The 15,073-nt window shown below is 48.5% G+C and overlaps 1 protein-coding gene across 1 annotated transcript; it reads left to right on the forward strand.

Annotated features, from left to right (window-relative positions):
* The first annotated feature begins 3,794 nt into the window (after positions 1–3,794).
* Positions 3,795–4,661, forward strand: LOC125757056 (uncharacterized). Its single transcript, XM_049412139.1, has one exon. It carries the CDS (start codon positions 3,795–3,797, stop codon positions 4,659–4,661), a length of 867 nt encoding a protein of 288 aa, XP_049268096.1.
* The last annotated feature ends 10,412 nt before the right edge of the window (positions 4,662–15,073 follow it).

Below are 15,073 nucleotides of genomic sequence, written 5' to 3' on the forward strand. Positions count from 1 at the left end.
GCAGCTCAACGTAAAATGCGATTCTAGAAGTAATGTTCGTGGAGTAGCGAGCATGTAGAAGGGCAACTACTTACAGCTTCACTTACCTTTGCAAAAACGGTATTCCAATTGCAATTCAATATTAACCGATGCAACAACGATAACAACACACTTGTTGCACACAGGCGTACCAGGTTGACGCGCGAGGCCAAGCGTGGTATTTTAAGTGTAGCACAAGCGTGCGCGTACAGTACGCTAGAATATTCTGGCACAATGTCTTCAAGCTTGCAGTCACTGGTTGCAGTCACCAGGTTGACGCGCGAGGCCAAGCGTGGTATTTTAAGTGTAGCACAAGCGTGCGCGTACAGTACGCTAGAATATTCTGGCACAATGTCTTCAAGCTTGCAGTCACTTCAGCGGTTCCCACAATGTAGCACCAGTTGACGTCCCCGCGTCATCAAACTGCTACGACGCCGAGAACTACACACACAGCTGACTTGGAAAAACGCGGACACACAGCTGACTTGGAAAAACGCGGTCTTGCATGAAGCCATCTTGTCCAGCAAGCAACGCACAAAAGTACACAACTGAGGCGTCTGAAACATTGCTGTTGATGAGATGGCAGCTGAACGAAATCAGGGCTCATTGTGCGACGTGTGGTCACCGCCTAAACAGAATATTAACGCTGCAACTGTAGAGGGCGCTACGCGCCATGCTTTCTATATATGGTTAAGGGGAATAAAGCAATGGGCATTCGTTCGGTCATCATGGCTCGGAGTCACTTGTGTAGACGCGCCTAGCGTCTGTCAGTTACCGGTATCGTACATGGTGTCAGAAGTGGCCGCTGTTCGCTCTCGGTAATGGCGGACAAGCCCGACGCTGCGTTTGCCGGGATACCTGGACTCCAACAGCCACCGAACTTCGACTTCAACGACCCAAGTGCGTGGTCCACCTGGATTGAGCAGTTCGAGGACTATGCCTATGCTACAGGAATGCACCGAGCCACCGACGAGGTTCGGGTACGAACGCTTCTTTACTGCATGGGTGTTCAAGCTCGACGCGTGCTAGCGTCTTTCAACTTGACGGCCGAAGAAGCTCTGTCGTACAGCGTTGTGAAAAGCAAGTTCACTTCGTATTTTGTTCACCCGCTAAATGAAGTTCATGAGAGTTATCGTTTTCACAAGCGGACGCAGCAAACAGACGAAAGCGTCGATGCTTTTTATTCTGCGTTGCGAAACATGGTCAAAAGATGCAACTATGGCTCAGCGTCCGTAGAGGATAGGCTCGTTCGAGACCGATTTATTGTCGGCTTGTTGGACAGCAGATTATCTGAAGAACTCTGCCGCACCTCTGACTTGACGCTGGACAAAGCGCTCCTGCATGCACGGCTGCACGAAGATGCCGAAAGAGAAAAATGTGAACGCGCAGACCAGTTATCTGGACCAGTCGCCGTTGATGCAGCGAAGCACAAGCCAGCGAAAAGGCAATCCCATAAGCGAACGTCAGCATCAAGAGAAACCCCTTTTTATGACGCGACGCACGGATCGTGTCACTTCTGTGGACGTGAAGAGCATCAGCGGGAACTTTGTCCTGCCAAGAAAGCCGTTTGCAATTTTTGCAAAAAGAAAGGGCACTTTGAAGCAGTGTGCTTAGCCAAGCAGCGTTCGCACAGCCGGCAGTCACATGCCATCGAGATGCATGCTGTCAAGGCCAGTCGTGAAGCAAACGCCAAGTTCGTTTGGGTTCACGTGAACGGCGTCCCGCTCAAGTTCAAAGTCGACTCAGGAGCGGAAGTTACCGTCGTTCCAAGCACTTTTCCGGGAGTACCGTCTCGACTCGAAAAACCGGAGGGTCATCTAACAGGTCCTGGAAATTATCCTTTGAATGTGTCTGGCCAATTCAAAGCTACGTTGGAGTGGAAGAGCCGCACCTGCGTACAGCCAGTGTATGTCATGCCTTCGCAGTCTACGCCTCTGCAAGGCTACCCTGCTATACTCGCATTGGGAGTTGTGAAATTCGTCGACGCCGCACAGCGACCTGAAAAGGCAGCCAGCTCATTAAGCGACGCCACCCTTAGCCAGGATATCTTCGATGGACTTGGTACCGTAGGGGAGGAGTACACTATTAAGCTCAAGCCAAATGCCAAGCCATTTGCGCTCAGTGTACCTCGCAGAATTCCCATTCCTCTGTACGACCAGGTGAAGCAAGAGCTGGACCAGATGGAAAAACAAGGGGTCATCAGGCGTATTACGAAGCCGACGCTGTGGTGTGCAGGTCTGGTCGCAGTACCGAAGGCATCAGGCGGCATCCGAATATGTGTGGACTTAACAAAGCTCAACAAGGAAGTTCTCCGTGAAAGGCACGTGCTTCCAACGGTCGAATGGGTTCTCGGGCAACTGGGCGACGCAAAGGTGTTCTCCAAGCTCGACGCGACAGCAGGATTTCACCAAGTGAGATTGTCCCAAGAATGCCAAGAGTACACCACATTCATCACGCCATTCGGACGCTACTGCTACTGTCGTCTACCTTTCGGCCTGACCTCGGCACCGGAGTACTTTCAGCGAGAAATGGCTCGCATTCTCGAAGGACAACCGAACGTCGTCAACATGATCGACGACATCCTGGTTTTTGGAAAAGACCGAGAAGAGCACGACAAGCGACTTGTGGAGGTTCTTGAACGTCTGAGGAGAGCCGGAATTAAACTCAACAAGTCGAAGTGCTGCTTCGGTCAAGACAAAGTAGAGTTTCTAGGTGTAATCATCGATGCCAACGGTATCTTGCCGAGTCCCAGCAAACTCGAAGCCCTACGCAACTTGGAGCCACCCAAGGACGTTGCTGGTGTTAGGCGCTTCCTTGGCATGGTTAATCATATTGGTCGCTTCCTGCCCAACCTTTCGCAGGCAACCGCCCATATTCGCGCCCTCTACATCTCTCCCCCGAGATATGCACACAACAAAAACACGACACATCACAAGTCAAGTCTTTTCGGAGTCTTAACTCGGCGACCAAATCTGGTGACTCGACGCGCGGTAGCGTTTGCATCACGGTCGTTAACCGATGCAGAACAACGCTACAGCCAAACAGAAAAGGAAGCGTTGGCGGTAGCATGGGCAGTGCACCGCTTTGACCAGTACGTGCGAGGCCTACACTTCACGGTGGAAACCGACCACCAGCCACTGGTGACACTACTTGGAAACGCTGACTTGGACACGATGCCTCCACGTATTCAAAGGTTCCGTATCAAACTTATGCGCTACCAATTCAACGTGGTCTACGTTCCGGGCAAACAGCTAGCCACTGCGGATACTCTTTCAAGGGCTCCAGACGAGAAGCCGTCAATCAGTCTAGTGGATGTGGTAGAAGAGTTCGTGGAATTCCAAGTTGCAGCGATCACTGACACGAAGCTGGTTACTGCAGATGATGTCCGCAAGCACCAAGAACAGGATGGTGAATGCAACCAGCTCGTCAAGTACTGCACCCAGGGCTGGCCTCGTCGAAACAGGCTTCCGGAGCACATCAAGAAATACTGGAACCATCGAGGCGATCTCTCTTTGTGCAACGGCGTCCTGCTAAAAGGCAATCGATTTGTCATCCCGACTTCGCTGCAAAAGGATACGCTCGAACTTATCCATGAAGGCCACCAGGGAATTAACCGATGCCGGCTGAGAGCACAGGATTCCGTGTGGTGGTACGGACTTTCCCAGCAAATACGGGACAGAGTCAGTCGCTGCAGGCAGTGCGCAGCCACACGAGCGCAACGAAGTGAGCCATTGGTTGTAACGAAAACTCCAGCGCAACCATGGCATTAAGTAGGAATGGACTTATTTAGTCACAGGGGACACAACTACCTACTAGTAGTTGATTATCGTTCTCGCTACCCTGAAGTCATCTACATGAGAAGCACGAACTCTGAGGCGGTTATCAATGCTGTCAAAAGCATTTTCGCTCGTTTTGGCATCCCCGAAGTTGTACGAAGCGACAATGGACCGCAGTTCGCTTCACACGCATTTGCAGCTTTTGCGAAGCACTATGGCTTCCAACACATCACCTCGAGTCCAAACTACCCGCAGTCTAACGGGGAAGTAGAAAGGATGGTGCGCACGGTCAAAGAAATGTTCGAGAAAGCAGATGGTCCTTTTCTGGCACTTCTGTCTTACAGAGACACTGCAGGCGTCACAGGGTTTAGCCCAGCGCAGCTACTGATGGGCCGCAGCCTGCGAACCAGGCTTCTCAAGCCAGCGGATTGCCTGGAACCGAAGTGGCCTGCGCCTGACGTTGTCAAATGCCAAGACGAGGAGGTAAGAAGGCGACAGAAGAAAGACTTTGATCGCCGTCGTGCTGCGACCGTCCTTCCTCCGCTGGAGCCGGGGGACACGGTGTGGGTTCGAGACATCAAAAAAACGGCGTGCGTTCTCAGCCCAGCCTCGAAGCCCCGCTCGTACGTCGTGGAAACACCAACCGCGGTGCGTGTGCGTAATAGGGTGCATCTAGTGCCCTATTCGGACCCAACCACGAGCCAACTCAACGAGCCAGCATCGAGGGAATACAGCGAGGGGCACGAAGACCAAGCCACCGTTACAGACGCCACGGCAACAGCGACGCCACAAGTCTCCAATGAATGCGGAGCGCGAGTCACCAGATTTGGTCGCCGAGTTAAGACTCCGAAAAGACTTGACTTGTGATGTGTCGTGTTTTTGTTGTGTGCATATCTCGGGGGAGAGATGTAGAGGGCGCTACGCGCCATGCTTTCTATATATGGTTAAGGGGAATAAAGCAATGGGCATTCGTTCGGTCATCATGGCTCGGAGTCACTTGTGTAGACGCGCCTAGCGTCTGTCAGTTACCGGTATCGTACAGCAACGTCCAAGGAAGACACGACGAAAGCGACGAGCCCAGCCGGTCTAGTCGGGTGCGCTACTGCACAGTGCACAGCGCGCGTTCTCACGGCTACCGAAAGAAATAAAAGAAAGTGGAGAGAGGGGTCACCTTGGAGCATGGCATATCGGTGGAAGCAAGAAGAGATCTTGCATCGTCGGTGTGGCGTATTGTCGAAAGATGGCGCAAGTTTGTTTTTGCGCAACGGAATCGCAAACTTCATTCAAAATACATGGGATCCTATGGGGGGTTGGGAGAGGGTGCAACCGCCTGAGCCGAGCGGTGGCGCCACCATACCGATGCACTAGGCGGATACCGGTTACGTCTTTCAGCACACCGAGTTTTTGCAGCGGCTCACGGAAGTCTTCGAGACGGTATGGCCTTTCAGCAACGTCACAGTGTAAAAAAAATCCCCCGCACCTCCCCGAAGGGGATCGTGAGGAAATGCGAATGCATTTGGGTGCACCCGATGAGTGTGCGATTAATTAATGAAGAGAGACGAGAGTGTGCACGTAGAGGCGTAATGCTCGAGTTGCATTGTGTTACACTTCGTCTTAGTGGTATCGTTGCCGCGAGAGATTCGACTTCACCGACTTCCATCGCTATCAAGACACCAAAGCGCGCGCTCCCTCCATGATATATAGTAAAACCTCGGTGATACGAATCTCGCGGGGTTACCAAAAACATTCGTATGATCCGAAATTCGTATCACCAGAAAACATGGAAAATTAGTAAGCGACAAAAGAAAGTTGGTATACGTTTTGATTTAGTGTTTCTCAGGGCCGCAGCGACGTCATGAACAGATCTGAATGATTGCCAGTAAAGATTTTAGACGTCAACGATCATACTTGTACTCGTAAATATACGGTGCATGCGAGCGTGTGTAATTAAATGAACCAGATGTGTCGTGCCCCGTGACCGCTAGTAGCCCCTTTCTAATCTTACTACACTTTTCTGCATGGCACCAAAGTACTGCGGCGAAAGTGACTTCAGAAGCGCTTTGCACACGATGGATAGAGGCCAAGCTCCTTCGCCAAGTCCGTCCGCTTCGTCTCTCGGGGTCTTCTTCCACCTTTAATGGGACTTCATGACGGACCCGTAGCCCAAGTTTCAGTCTTGTTTCATAGAACGTCTGATTGCGGGGACATGGCTTGCATCGACGTGGCAGGCACGTGTTAACACAGTACAAAGACGCTGCTGCCTCGAGCATAGGAGCACGCGTCAATGCGTCAGAAAAAAAAAAATGCGCGACGTGGTCATCTGTGATCTAAACGCGAAGGTGCCTAAAGACCTCCAAGATTCGCGCGCACTCTCTGGGAGGCCACGAGGCACCGGTGATGGTCGCGTAGCGCGCATGCCTGCGCCCGCGCGTCACTGCCACGTCTTCCGCGACAGCGTGGGCAGCACCTGTTCATTCCGGTGCGCTAGCGTACGTTCGTATCAAACGTCGCGCGGTGCAAATCGGTTCGCAACAACAGTACTCCAATACATATCAGGGTAATGTGCCTTGGCCGGGACCACAGAAAAATTCGTATCACCCCGAAATTCGTAAGAGCTGTGATCGTATCACCGATATTTTACTTATAGGCTTCCCAAGCAACGCTTAGCGGCGCTGCTGCTCTTGACAGGCAGCGCCATCTCTGGCAGAAAAAGAGAAACTGGGGTGTTAGCAGCGCGCGTTTTCCCTTCTCTCCACCGCGTTGCCGCTCGCTTCGCACGTGCAGAGCTCTCGCGGTGCACTTGCGCCGCCTCACAATGTACCGCTTGCAATGCGGCTTCAAAAGGCTTTTCAAGCTTGACTGGCACTTCCGAAAAGCGAACTTGATAAAATGACAAAGGCTCGTCAATCACGTTAACGGTGAAGAGGAGACGATCGACAACAACGACGCCCAACTCAAAGCGAAATGCATTTCGCAAGTCGCGATTACACCGTGTAGGACGTATACGGTATACCTCGAGGTAAGTCTCATTCTGTCATGTTAAAGATGAATAATGGTCCACATGCACTCCGAAATGAAGCCGTACACGCTATCGATCTTCTGCGGCGTGGACTACGAATCATATGATTGTTGTTTTGATATGGCATGCTTACAGTAGCAGCCGTGTACTTTCGTGAACAAACGTTTGCGGCGTGCGAAAAAAAAATTATACGGCCATGGCACTGCTTCCTGAGAAGGTTAGAGTCAAGTCCTCCGTGCCGCTGGAGAATCACCCGCCGATTAAGACGCGAGGCAGCTAGCTGAGCTTTAACCACTGTGAAGCAAGATGAACTGCTCGCCTCGTTTTTACGGCTCTCGCGTCATGCTTGCAGTCTCTTTTTATGATATCGACTTGACAGGCGTATAAAACCTGCTGCGTGAACGCGGCTAGAAAATCGCACAAAGTCAGAAGGTGGTTACTTCAAGGTTGCAATCGCAAAGCATGTATTAAGTGCCAGTTATATTTATCGGCTTAAATATATATCACCCTAATAAAGTGACAAAAATAAAGCAAACCTGCAGAACGTTGTCAAAGCTTGCTGCAAATGCACAGACGTCCGTTCCGGCGTGATAAAGCAGCCTTCCCGACGCGTGAAATGCAGGCGCCGACCTTCTGACAATGTGCCGAGTTCAGTTGAATTCAACCAACCGCGCAACGCTAACGGTATAACGCGAATGTGAATGTGAACGTTCAATAACGACGGGTAGGTCTCACGAGCACGGGGAATCAAAACACAAAGTTGCTTCACCTACAACCGCAACTGGACTTTAACAATACGAGAAGACAGCGAGTAATCATTAATGTAGTCGCTGCGTGCATGCGCCGCGTTACTTATCGATTCAGGTAGTCGGAACGAACGAAAGCGATGAACTCAGACAGCCAAAATAGAAGGCGAAACAGCGCTGTCAGCTGTCCACGCTTGCCGCCTTTGTTTCTCGTACGACACGCCCGGGAAACGATACAGTTTAACACGTGAATCGTGTGCCTTGGTGTTTTCTGCACTGTTGTGGCTGGCCGCTAAAATGCAATACTTCGGACCACGCTTGCGCTTCCGCGGGGTCGCTTCTGCCATCGCGGAAATGCGCAGCTTCGCACAGCAAGCCTCTCGGTTCAACGTACCCAGCTGACGGCCCCCCAGTTACCCGCACCGAGAGAAGAACGCGTGCGCACGTGCGCTACCGCTACCGGGAAAGGGGCTGAGTCGGCCGCGCAGAAGGTTCAGAGCTTTCCGACAGAGCCGCAGCGCGGCTGGCGCGGCGCTGTCGTCGCGCCGCAAACTTGAGCTTGGGTTCCCTATATAGGTCCGAGCGCGGAGAGGAGGAGCGCCCGAGCTCTCTCTCCGCCGAGCGAGCTCTGCGATGCGAGCGCCCTCACCGCGTACACTCCTCCTCTCCCTTACCCTCCGCTGCTCCGCGATGCGAGCGCCATCACACGCCCGCGCGCTCCTCCTCTCATTTACCCTCCGCCGCTCACCACCTGCTCCGGTTGCTAGGCGCGGCGCAGCTGTCGCTAGGGGCGAGGAGGAGCGCGCGCGGAGAGATCTGTGCGCACGCCGGCCAGGGACGCAGGACAACCCCCGACTAAGAAATGCATTCGCATTTAAAACAAACACTCCTTCATAGTTTCGCCTGTTGGCAAGGTCGGTAGTACGTACCGATAACCCGGTTGGGCGTCAGAATGCCTGTTGCAACGGCCAGACGCGGCCGCTGAATCCGCTCTTGGAGAGCTCGACTATCTTGCGTCCGAACGCGTCCGTGTCCGGAGGCAGACTGACCGCGCCACGCTTAAACACGTCGACATCGCTGTAAAAGGGCTAGTCAATACAGTAAGACAGCGTTTCGTTTCATATTTCGGTGTCGCGTATTCAAGGAAGACGCAATCTTCCTTTCCAAATCACGCTTGCTTCTTTATTAGACACAAACAAAGGGTGGCCGGAAAGGAATGAAATGCCAGAAAATGGGAAGAGCGCTAGGTTCCTTTAAGAATTAAGTCCGAAAAATATCAAGTGGATCGAGGAGCAGGGTGAAGTTTGACGGCTGTTACTGCCGATTTTTATTAGCCGTTTCTCGTCCTTGCTAATGATGAACATGTACAGAAGCTTTATGATGACTCGTTCGATAAACACGCGCCTACATGCATTCATATTGAGTAGTAGTCTCGCGCGAGCGACTATATTACTGCAGGGCGGGCGTGCCTGTATTCTGACTTGCAGTTCTATCGATACCTACAACTATAAAACCGCTCCGCAAAAACAAATACAATTAGTTGAAAAAAGATGCCGGTGTGTTAGTTCACTAACGCGTGCCAGTTGACAGGTGGTCGATTCCACGAAAGATCGAAAAAGGGTGTATATTTGATGTTTCCGATTTTCCTGATAATTTTGTATGTTGTGCACATATGACTGCACAGCACGAAATCGCAGTTCGTTTTCAAATAAAAATTTTTTTCAACACAGGAAAATTCGACAAGTGTCGCCGGTTGACGACGACCATTTTACGAAGAGTGCGTTTTCGTAAATTCGCAATCATGCTGGCAGCCACTGAAGCTATATATTACAAATATCTTTCTTTTTAGCGGAAGTAGAAGTAAGGAGGAAATAGCTCTTATCATTTCATGGAATTCTGAGTAAATTATGTATTTTTAAAAATTCACGAAAAACGCTGCGTTTTTGAAAATCAGTCAAATTTGGGACGCTATGGCTACTTCTGTGAACATCTTAGCTTGTTCATATTTGCAGTATGAATAGGCCTTTATGTGAATAATGAACCTCTGCATTTGTATTTCTCTAATAATTTTCAAAGTAGTAAATTTTTTTGCTCGAAACACCAAAAAGTGAAAAGTGCTCCTCCATTCAAAAATCTATAATAAAAAAAACCCAATCTCAATTTTGTTCAAAGTCCCACAAAATGTTCTCAAAGGACTGCAGAATGATATTATGAAAAAACATGTTGCATCATTTTTATTACAACAAAAGCAGAAAATGTCAAACATCGTGTTTCCAGAGCGTGGTGGCTACTGCGTGAAGGACATCTCTAGTAACAAGAAAATACAGTAACACGTCTTTTTTCTTTTCTGAGCTTCGCTAAACAACAGTAATGATCTATGGTCGGAAATTGGCAACTGTTTCGTAAAGAAAAAGACCGTTCCAATTAAATGCATTCGCGTGGTTTGCGACTTCACGCCAGTGTTAGACATCCCTCAGTCCACAGTATGCACTTTCAGTTGTAGCCTCCTTTTCTTTCATCTATTTCAGTTGAGTATAATTCATATCTTGAGTGCTAAAGAACGCATTCCCTCCATGCGTCTCTTATGATGATGTGCTGTGCCAGAATTGAGAGATTGGTATAAAAGCCAAGGTCTCTTAATGAATGGAAATGAATTTCTGGAGAGCGGTCGCCAAGACGTGTGGTTTTCGTTGGCCCAAATGCGTACGTTGTCAAACCTTATGTGATCAATGCAGAGTTTAAAAAGAATCGATTACGTGAAGATTGGTGGCAGCAGTTCTGGCCACGGACAAAACACGTTTTGTTTGCATTGCATCTGTTTTGTTTTGGATATCCTTCTTTCTCTTGAAGGAGTGCTGGCAGATCTGGTTTCCCTCTTGAATTGAGCGCGCATCCTGCTTCATGACCCTCCGCAAAAGAATCTCGATCCGATATCTTCTACGTAACGAAAATTCTGCTGCAGCGGAATTTTCTTTTTGTGCACCATGAGGCAGTCCGTACAAAATCTCGGCCACGGCTATAACCCCTACCCATAGCCACCTTCAGAGCGTAGGATAGTGATCGCATCAAAGTGAAGCACAATTTGGATGCTTAACTTCTATCTCAGGTGGTGTTTGGCTGACTGGCACAGCCGTACTCGTTGCTGCCGTCTGCTCAGGCGGGCGTCCATCGCGCCGCCCTTTGCACCTGTCCGCCTAACGCATGCTACTCCGTTTACACGAAGGCGTGTAGCGCGGGCCACTCGATCCGCCACACGATGCGCACGGTGCGGATCCAGAGACCGGGCGGGAGAGCGACGAGCGGTGAAAAATGTATCGTGTAACCAACGCAATCGACACCCCAGCTTTTTCTCGTGCATAGCGACAAAGCCTGGCAAACAATGTGTGGCTGCTGTGCTTAGGTTGCACTGCGGTACTCGCCGTTCACCACTGCCGCCATTTGCGAATTCTCACATTCTTACAATGCATGATCGACTCAGCTACACATATTTCGCGTTTAGCTTCGTTACTTTTATATAAGCGCATTTACTAAAAAAAAATTATCCAGAGGAATGAAAATGTCCGTGCTGCCCGTCGACGAGGAATGTAAGTGGTGTCGCAAATGCATTTAATTGGAACGATGTTTTTTTTCTTTACAAAACAGTTCCCGCTTTCCAACAATAGATCCTTACTGCTGTTTAGCGAAGCTCAGAGAAGAAAAAAGACGTGTTACTGTATTTTCTTGCTACTAGAGATGTCCTTTACGCAGTGGCCACCACGCTCTGGAAACACAATGTTTGACATTTTCTGCTTTTGTTCTAATAAAAATGATGCAACATGTTTTTTCATAATATCATTCTGCAGTCCTTTGAGAACATTTTGGGGGACTTTGAACAAAATTGAGATTGGGTTTTTTTTTATTATAGATTTTTGAATGGAGGAGCACTTTTCTCTTTTTGGTGTTTCGAGCATGAAAATTTACTACTTTGAAAATTATTAGAGAAATACAAATGCAGAGGTTCATTATTCACATAAAGGCCTATTCATACTGCAAATATGAACAAGCTAAGATGTTCACAGAAGTAGCCATAGCGTCCCAAATTTGACTGATTTTCAAAAACGCAGCGTTTTTCGTGAATTTTTAAAAATACATAATTTACTCAGAATTCCATGAAATGATAAGAGCTATTTACTCTTTACTTCTACTTCCGCCAAAAAGAAAGATATTTGTAATATAAAGCTTCAGTGGCTGCCAGCATGGTTCCGAAGTTACGAAAACGCATTCTTCGTAAAATGGTCGTCGTCAACCGGCGACACTTGTCGAATTTTGCTGTGTTGAAAAAAATTTTTATTTGAAAACGAACTGCGATTTCGTGCTGTGCAATCATATGTGCACAACATACAAAATTATCAGGGTAATCGGAAACATCAAATATACACCCTTTTTCGATCTTTCGTGGAATCGACCAGGTATGTGTTCTGACGTATGAGTCAGAGAAGCACCGGCGAGTGCGGCCGGCTGCTTTCGGTGAGCCTGCGTTCGTTGCTGAAAGCGCGTCGCATCGATGGTCATCGCTCCTTGTGCGGACACCGTACACAAGAAAAAATGGTTAATTTAAGTTAACGGATGTCCAGACTATACTTTACAGTAAATCTTACACGTTGGAATTGCGTGTACTTAAACCAAAAAGCGCCGGTGGCATGTAGACGGACTCGGCCGGTACGCTAGGCCTAACACTCGCTGGGAGCCGCACTGGTAGGACCAATCTCAGCGCAGATGAGTTGCGATGGTTGAAGTTTCTGCATTCTAGCCTCGAAACCTTTTTAATTGTTACCTAACGTATAGCTGAAGTAAGTGGAAGTGCGAGAATTGCCCGAGATGCGTTTCCGGTGTGGCGATATCGAACGATGGCTGTTTTTCTGGCCTCCGTTGGGAGGGGTCGCGAAGCCAGAGCTCATTTACTTCTTGCCAACTGCACGGCGTTGTAACGATTTGCTCTGTATGTTCAGACCAACGCCTCCAGACTTATAAACATTACAATATGAAGTCATTACGGCAACACATCACGAACGCAAAACTGATATATATGAGCGGCATGCACAAAATGTGTATTCATTGCTGCTACGTGCTAGGCAAATATTAACGACGTTATTGGCACTGCATGAATAAAAAAAAGCGTGGTGGAAAGCAAAATGATCAGTGTTGGCTGCTTTGGGTTATTGACATATTTTTCTCCACATTCGACAGGGAAACATTAAAAGTGACCGTGATTTCACATATCACGTATATCGTATGAAAGTAGTGCGCATCTTATCGTCTTTCTCTGCCAAGCTAGAATTTGTGACACATGTTTGGGACCCGTTAGGACAGCATCTGTCGGTACCATCGAATCAGACATTCGATATTCAACGATACCAAAGCATTCCGCCGCGCACGATACTGAAAGCAGCGCGCGGCACTGGCAGAACAGTGCAGGCTCCAGTATGTGCCAGCGCACGCCAATGAGAATTCCAGCGTCTCCAGCGCTTCCCAGTGAGCGCCAGCGTCACAGCAGCAAGGCCAGTGGCTCTACCAGTGCGACCCAGCTCTTTCCCAGTGCTTTCACTGAAGTCCCAGTGAATTCGAGCATATACCAGTGTTCTCAGTGCGGTCCAGCGCCAAAATACGTACTGGTATCACGCTGGAGGTATGGAACGGCGCTGGTTTTTGCAATAGGGTAGCTGTTTCACGAGGGTGCCTTTTAGAATTACATCAGCGCCTGAATACTTCCAAAAGCGCATGGCTGAAATACTACAGGGCCTCCCCGGGGTAGTAAACCTAATGGACGACATCCTGGTGTTCGGCGACACTAAAGAGCAGCACGACGCGAGGCTCACAGACGTTCTTGCTATGCTATGTGAGCCTCGCGTCGTGCTGCTATTTATGTCGGGCTGTTCTATAGCTCAAAATACCGTCACCTTAAACAAAGCAAAGTGTGTCTTCGGGGTGAACGAAATCTCCTTCTTAGGCCATCTCCTGAGTATAGACGGCGTAAAACCTGACCCTGCGAAGATTGATGCCGTGAAGGCACTAGAGCCTCCCTGCAACGTAACCGAGTTACGCAGTGTTCTGGGCATGGCCAACCACCTCGGACGATTTCTGCCCCACTTGGCACATGTAACGGCTCTCTGAGGGCGCTGTTGGCGAAAGAAACCGAATAGGTTTGGGGCCCTGCGCAGAACAGCCTTCTTTTGGCTGTTCATTTGCTCTCATTTGCTCGGCTAAGTTTATGGCTTTGTACGACCCTAGACTTCCAACGATTTTTTCAGCAGACGCCTCATCTTATGGACTTATGGAATATATGCGGCGACATTAACATTAACATACTTGACCTTAACAGTCATTCATGCTCTGATTATGTTCGCGTATTTCAAAGCTTTGGCTTCTCTTCATTAATCGCAGCTCCTACTAGGTGCGATCCATCGGGTACTAATACATTAATTGACCATATTTTTTCCAGTCTGACAACGAGCGCCTCTGCGGCTGTAATAGACTATGAATTTAGTGACCATTATCCTGTTTTTCTCAGAATAGGATCTGCTCATTTGTCCCGTCCCACAAGCCATAAACAACTAACGAAATCGGTGTTTAACCCAGAAACATTTGTTTCCTTATTTAACCAATTAGTTTGGACTGATGTCACAGAAAATGAATCTCCTGAGCAAGCCTATAACTTATTTTCAACCCTAATAACAAACTGCATAACACAGAGCACATCGTATGTCCCAATTTTCTCGGTGCTTTAAAGAACAAAGAAACCCATGGATCACTAAAGGATTATTGCGTTCCATTTCCAAAAAAGACAGAATGCACAAGAAGCTAAAATGTCAACCATTTAACACAACGCTACAAATTAACTACAAGATATATTCTAATACGCTTGGTGCAGCTTTGAAACCTGCAAAACGCGAATATTTTGAAAAGCGCATATTGTTAAACGGAACTGATACTAAACGTAACTGGCAGCTAATTAAAGAGTTCCTGAACAAAAACGATTCCCATGCGCGATTAACTAAAATAAATGCTGAATCCAGCGCATGTACTGAGCCAATTGATATTGCTAACGCTTTTAATGTCCATTTCGCCAACACCGAAAATAATCTACACACACCATCACTTCCCCACTTATCGCGCTGTCCGCATTCTCACATCTCACATCTCACATCTTACGGTATTATAGGCCCAGCCTTAAGTCTTATAAAAAGTTACCCAACTAACAGATCGAAAGTTGTCCAAGTCGACGGTAGCATTTCCAGTCCAAAAATTACTAATCAAGGAGTGCCTCAAGAATCTATTCTGGGCCCTTTGATTTTTCTGCTATTTATTAACGATTTGCCCCTAACACTTCGCCATACTGACTGCTTGTTATATGCGGACGATACAGCCAGATATTCATCTCATAAAAGCATCCCCGTACTTCTAGAAAAGCTAAACGTAGACCTAAAAAATGTCAGTGACTGGTGCAGTAAGTGCCTGTACATTAACCCAACTAAAAC

This window comes from Rhipicephalus sanguineus, chromosome 2, assembly GCF_013339695.2.
Source record: "Rhipicephalus sanguineus isolate Rsan-2018 chromosome 2, BIME_Rsan_1.4, whole genome shotgun sequence".
Taxonomy (NCBI): domain Eukaryota; kingdom Metazoa; phylum Arthropoda; class Arachnida; order Ixodida; family Ixodidae; genus Rhipicephalus; species Rhipicephalus sanguineus.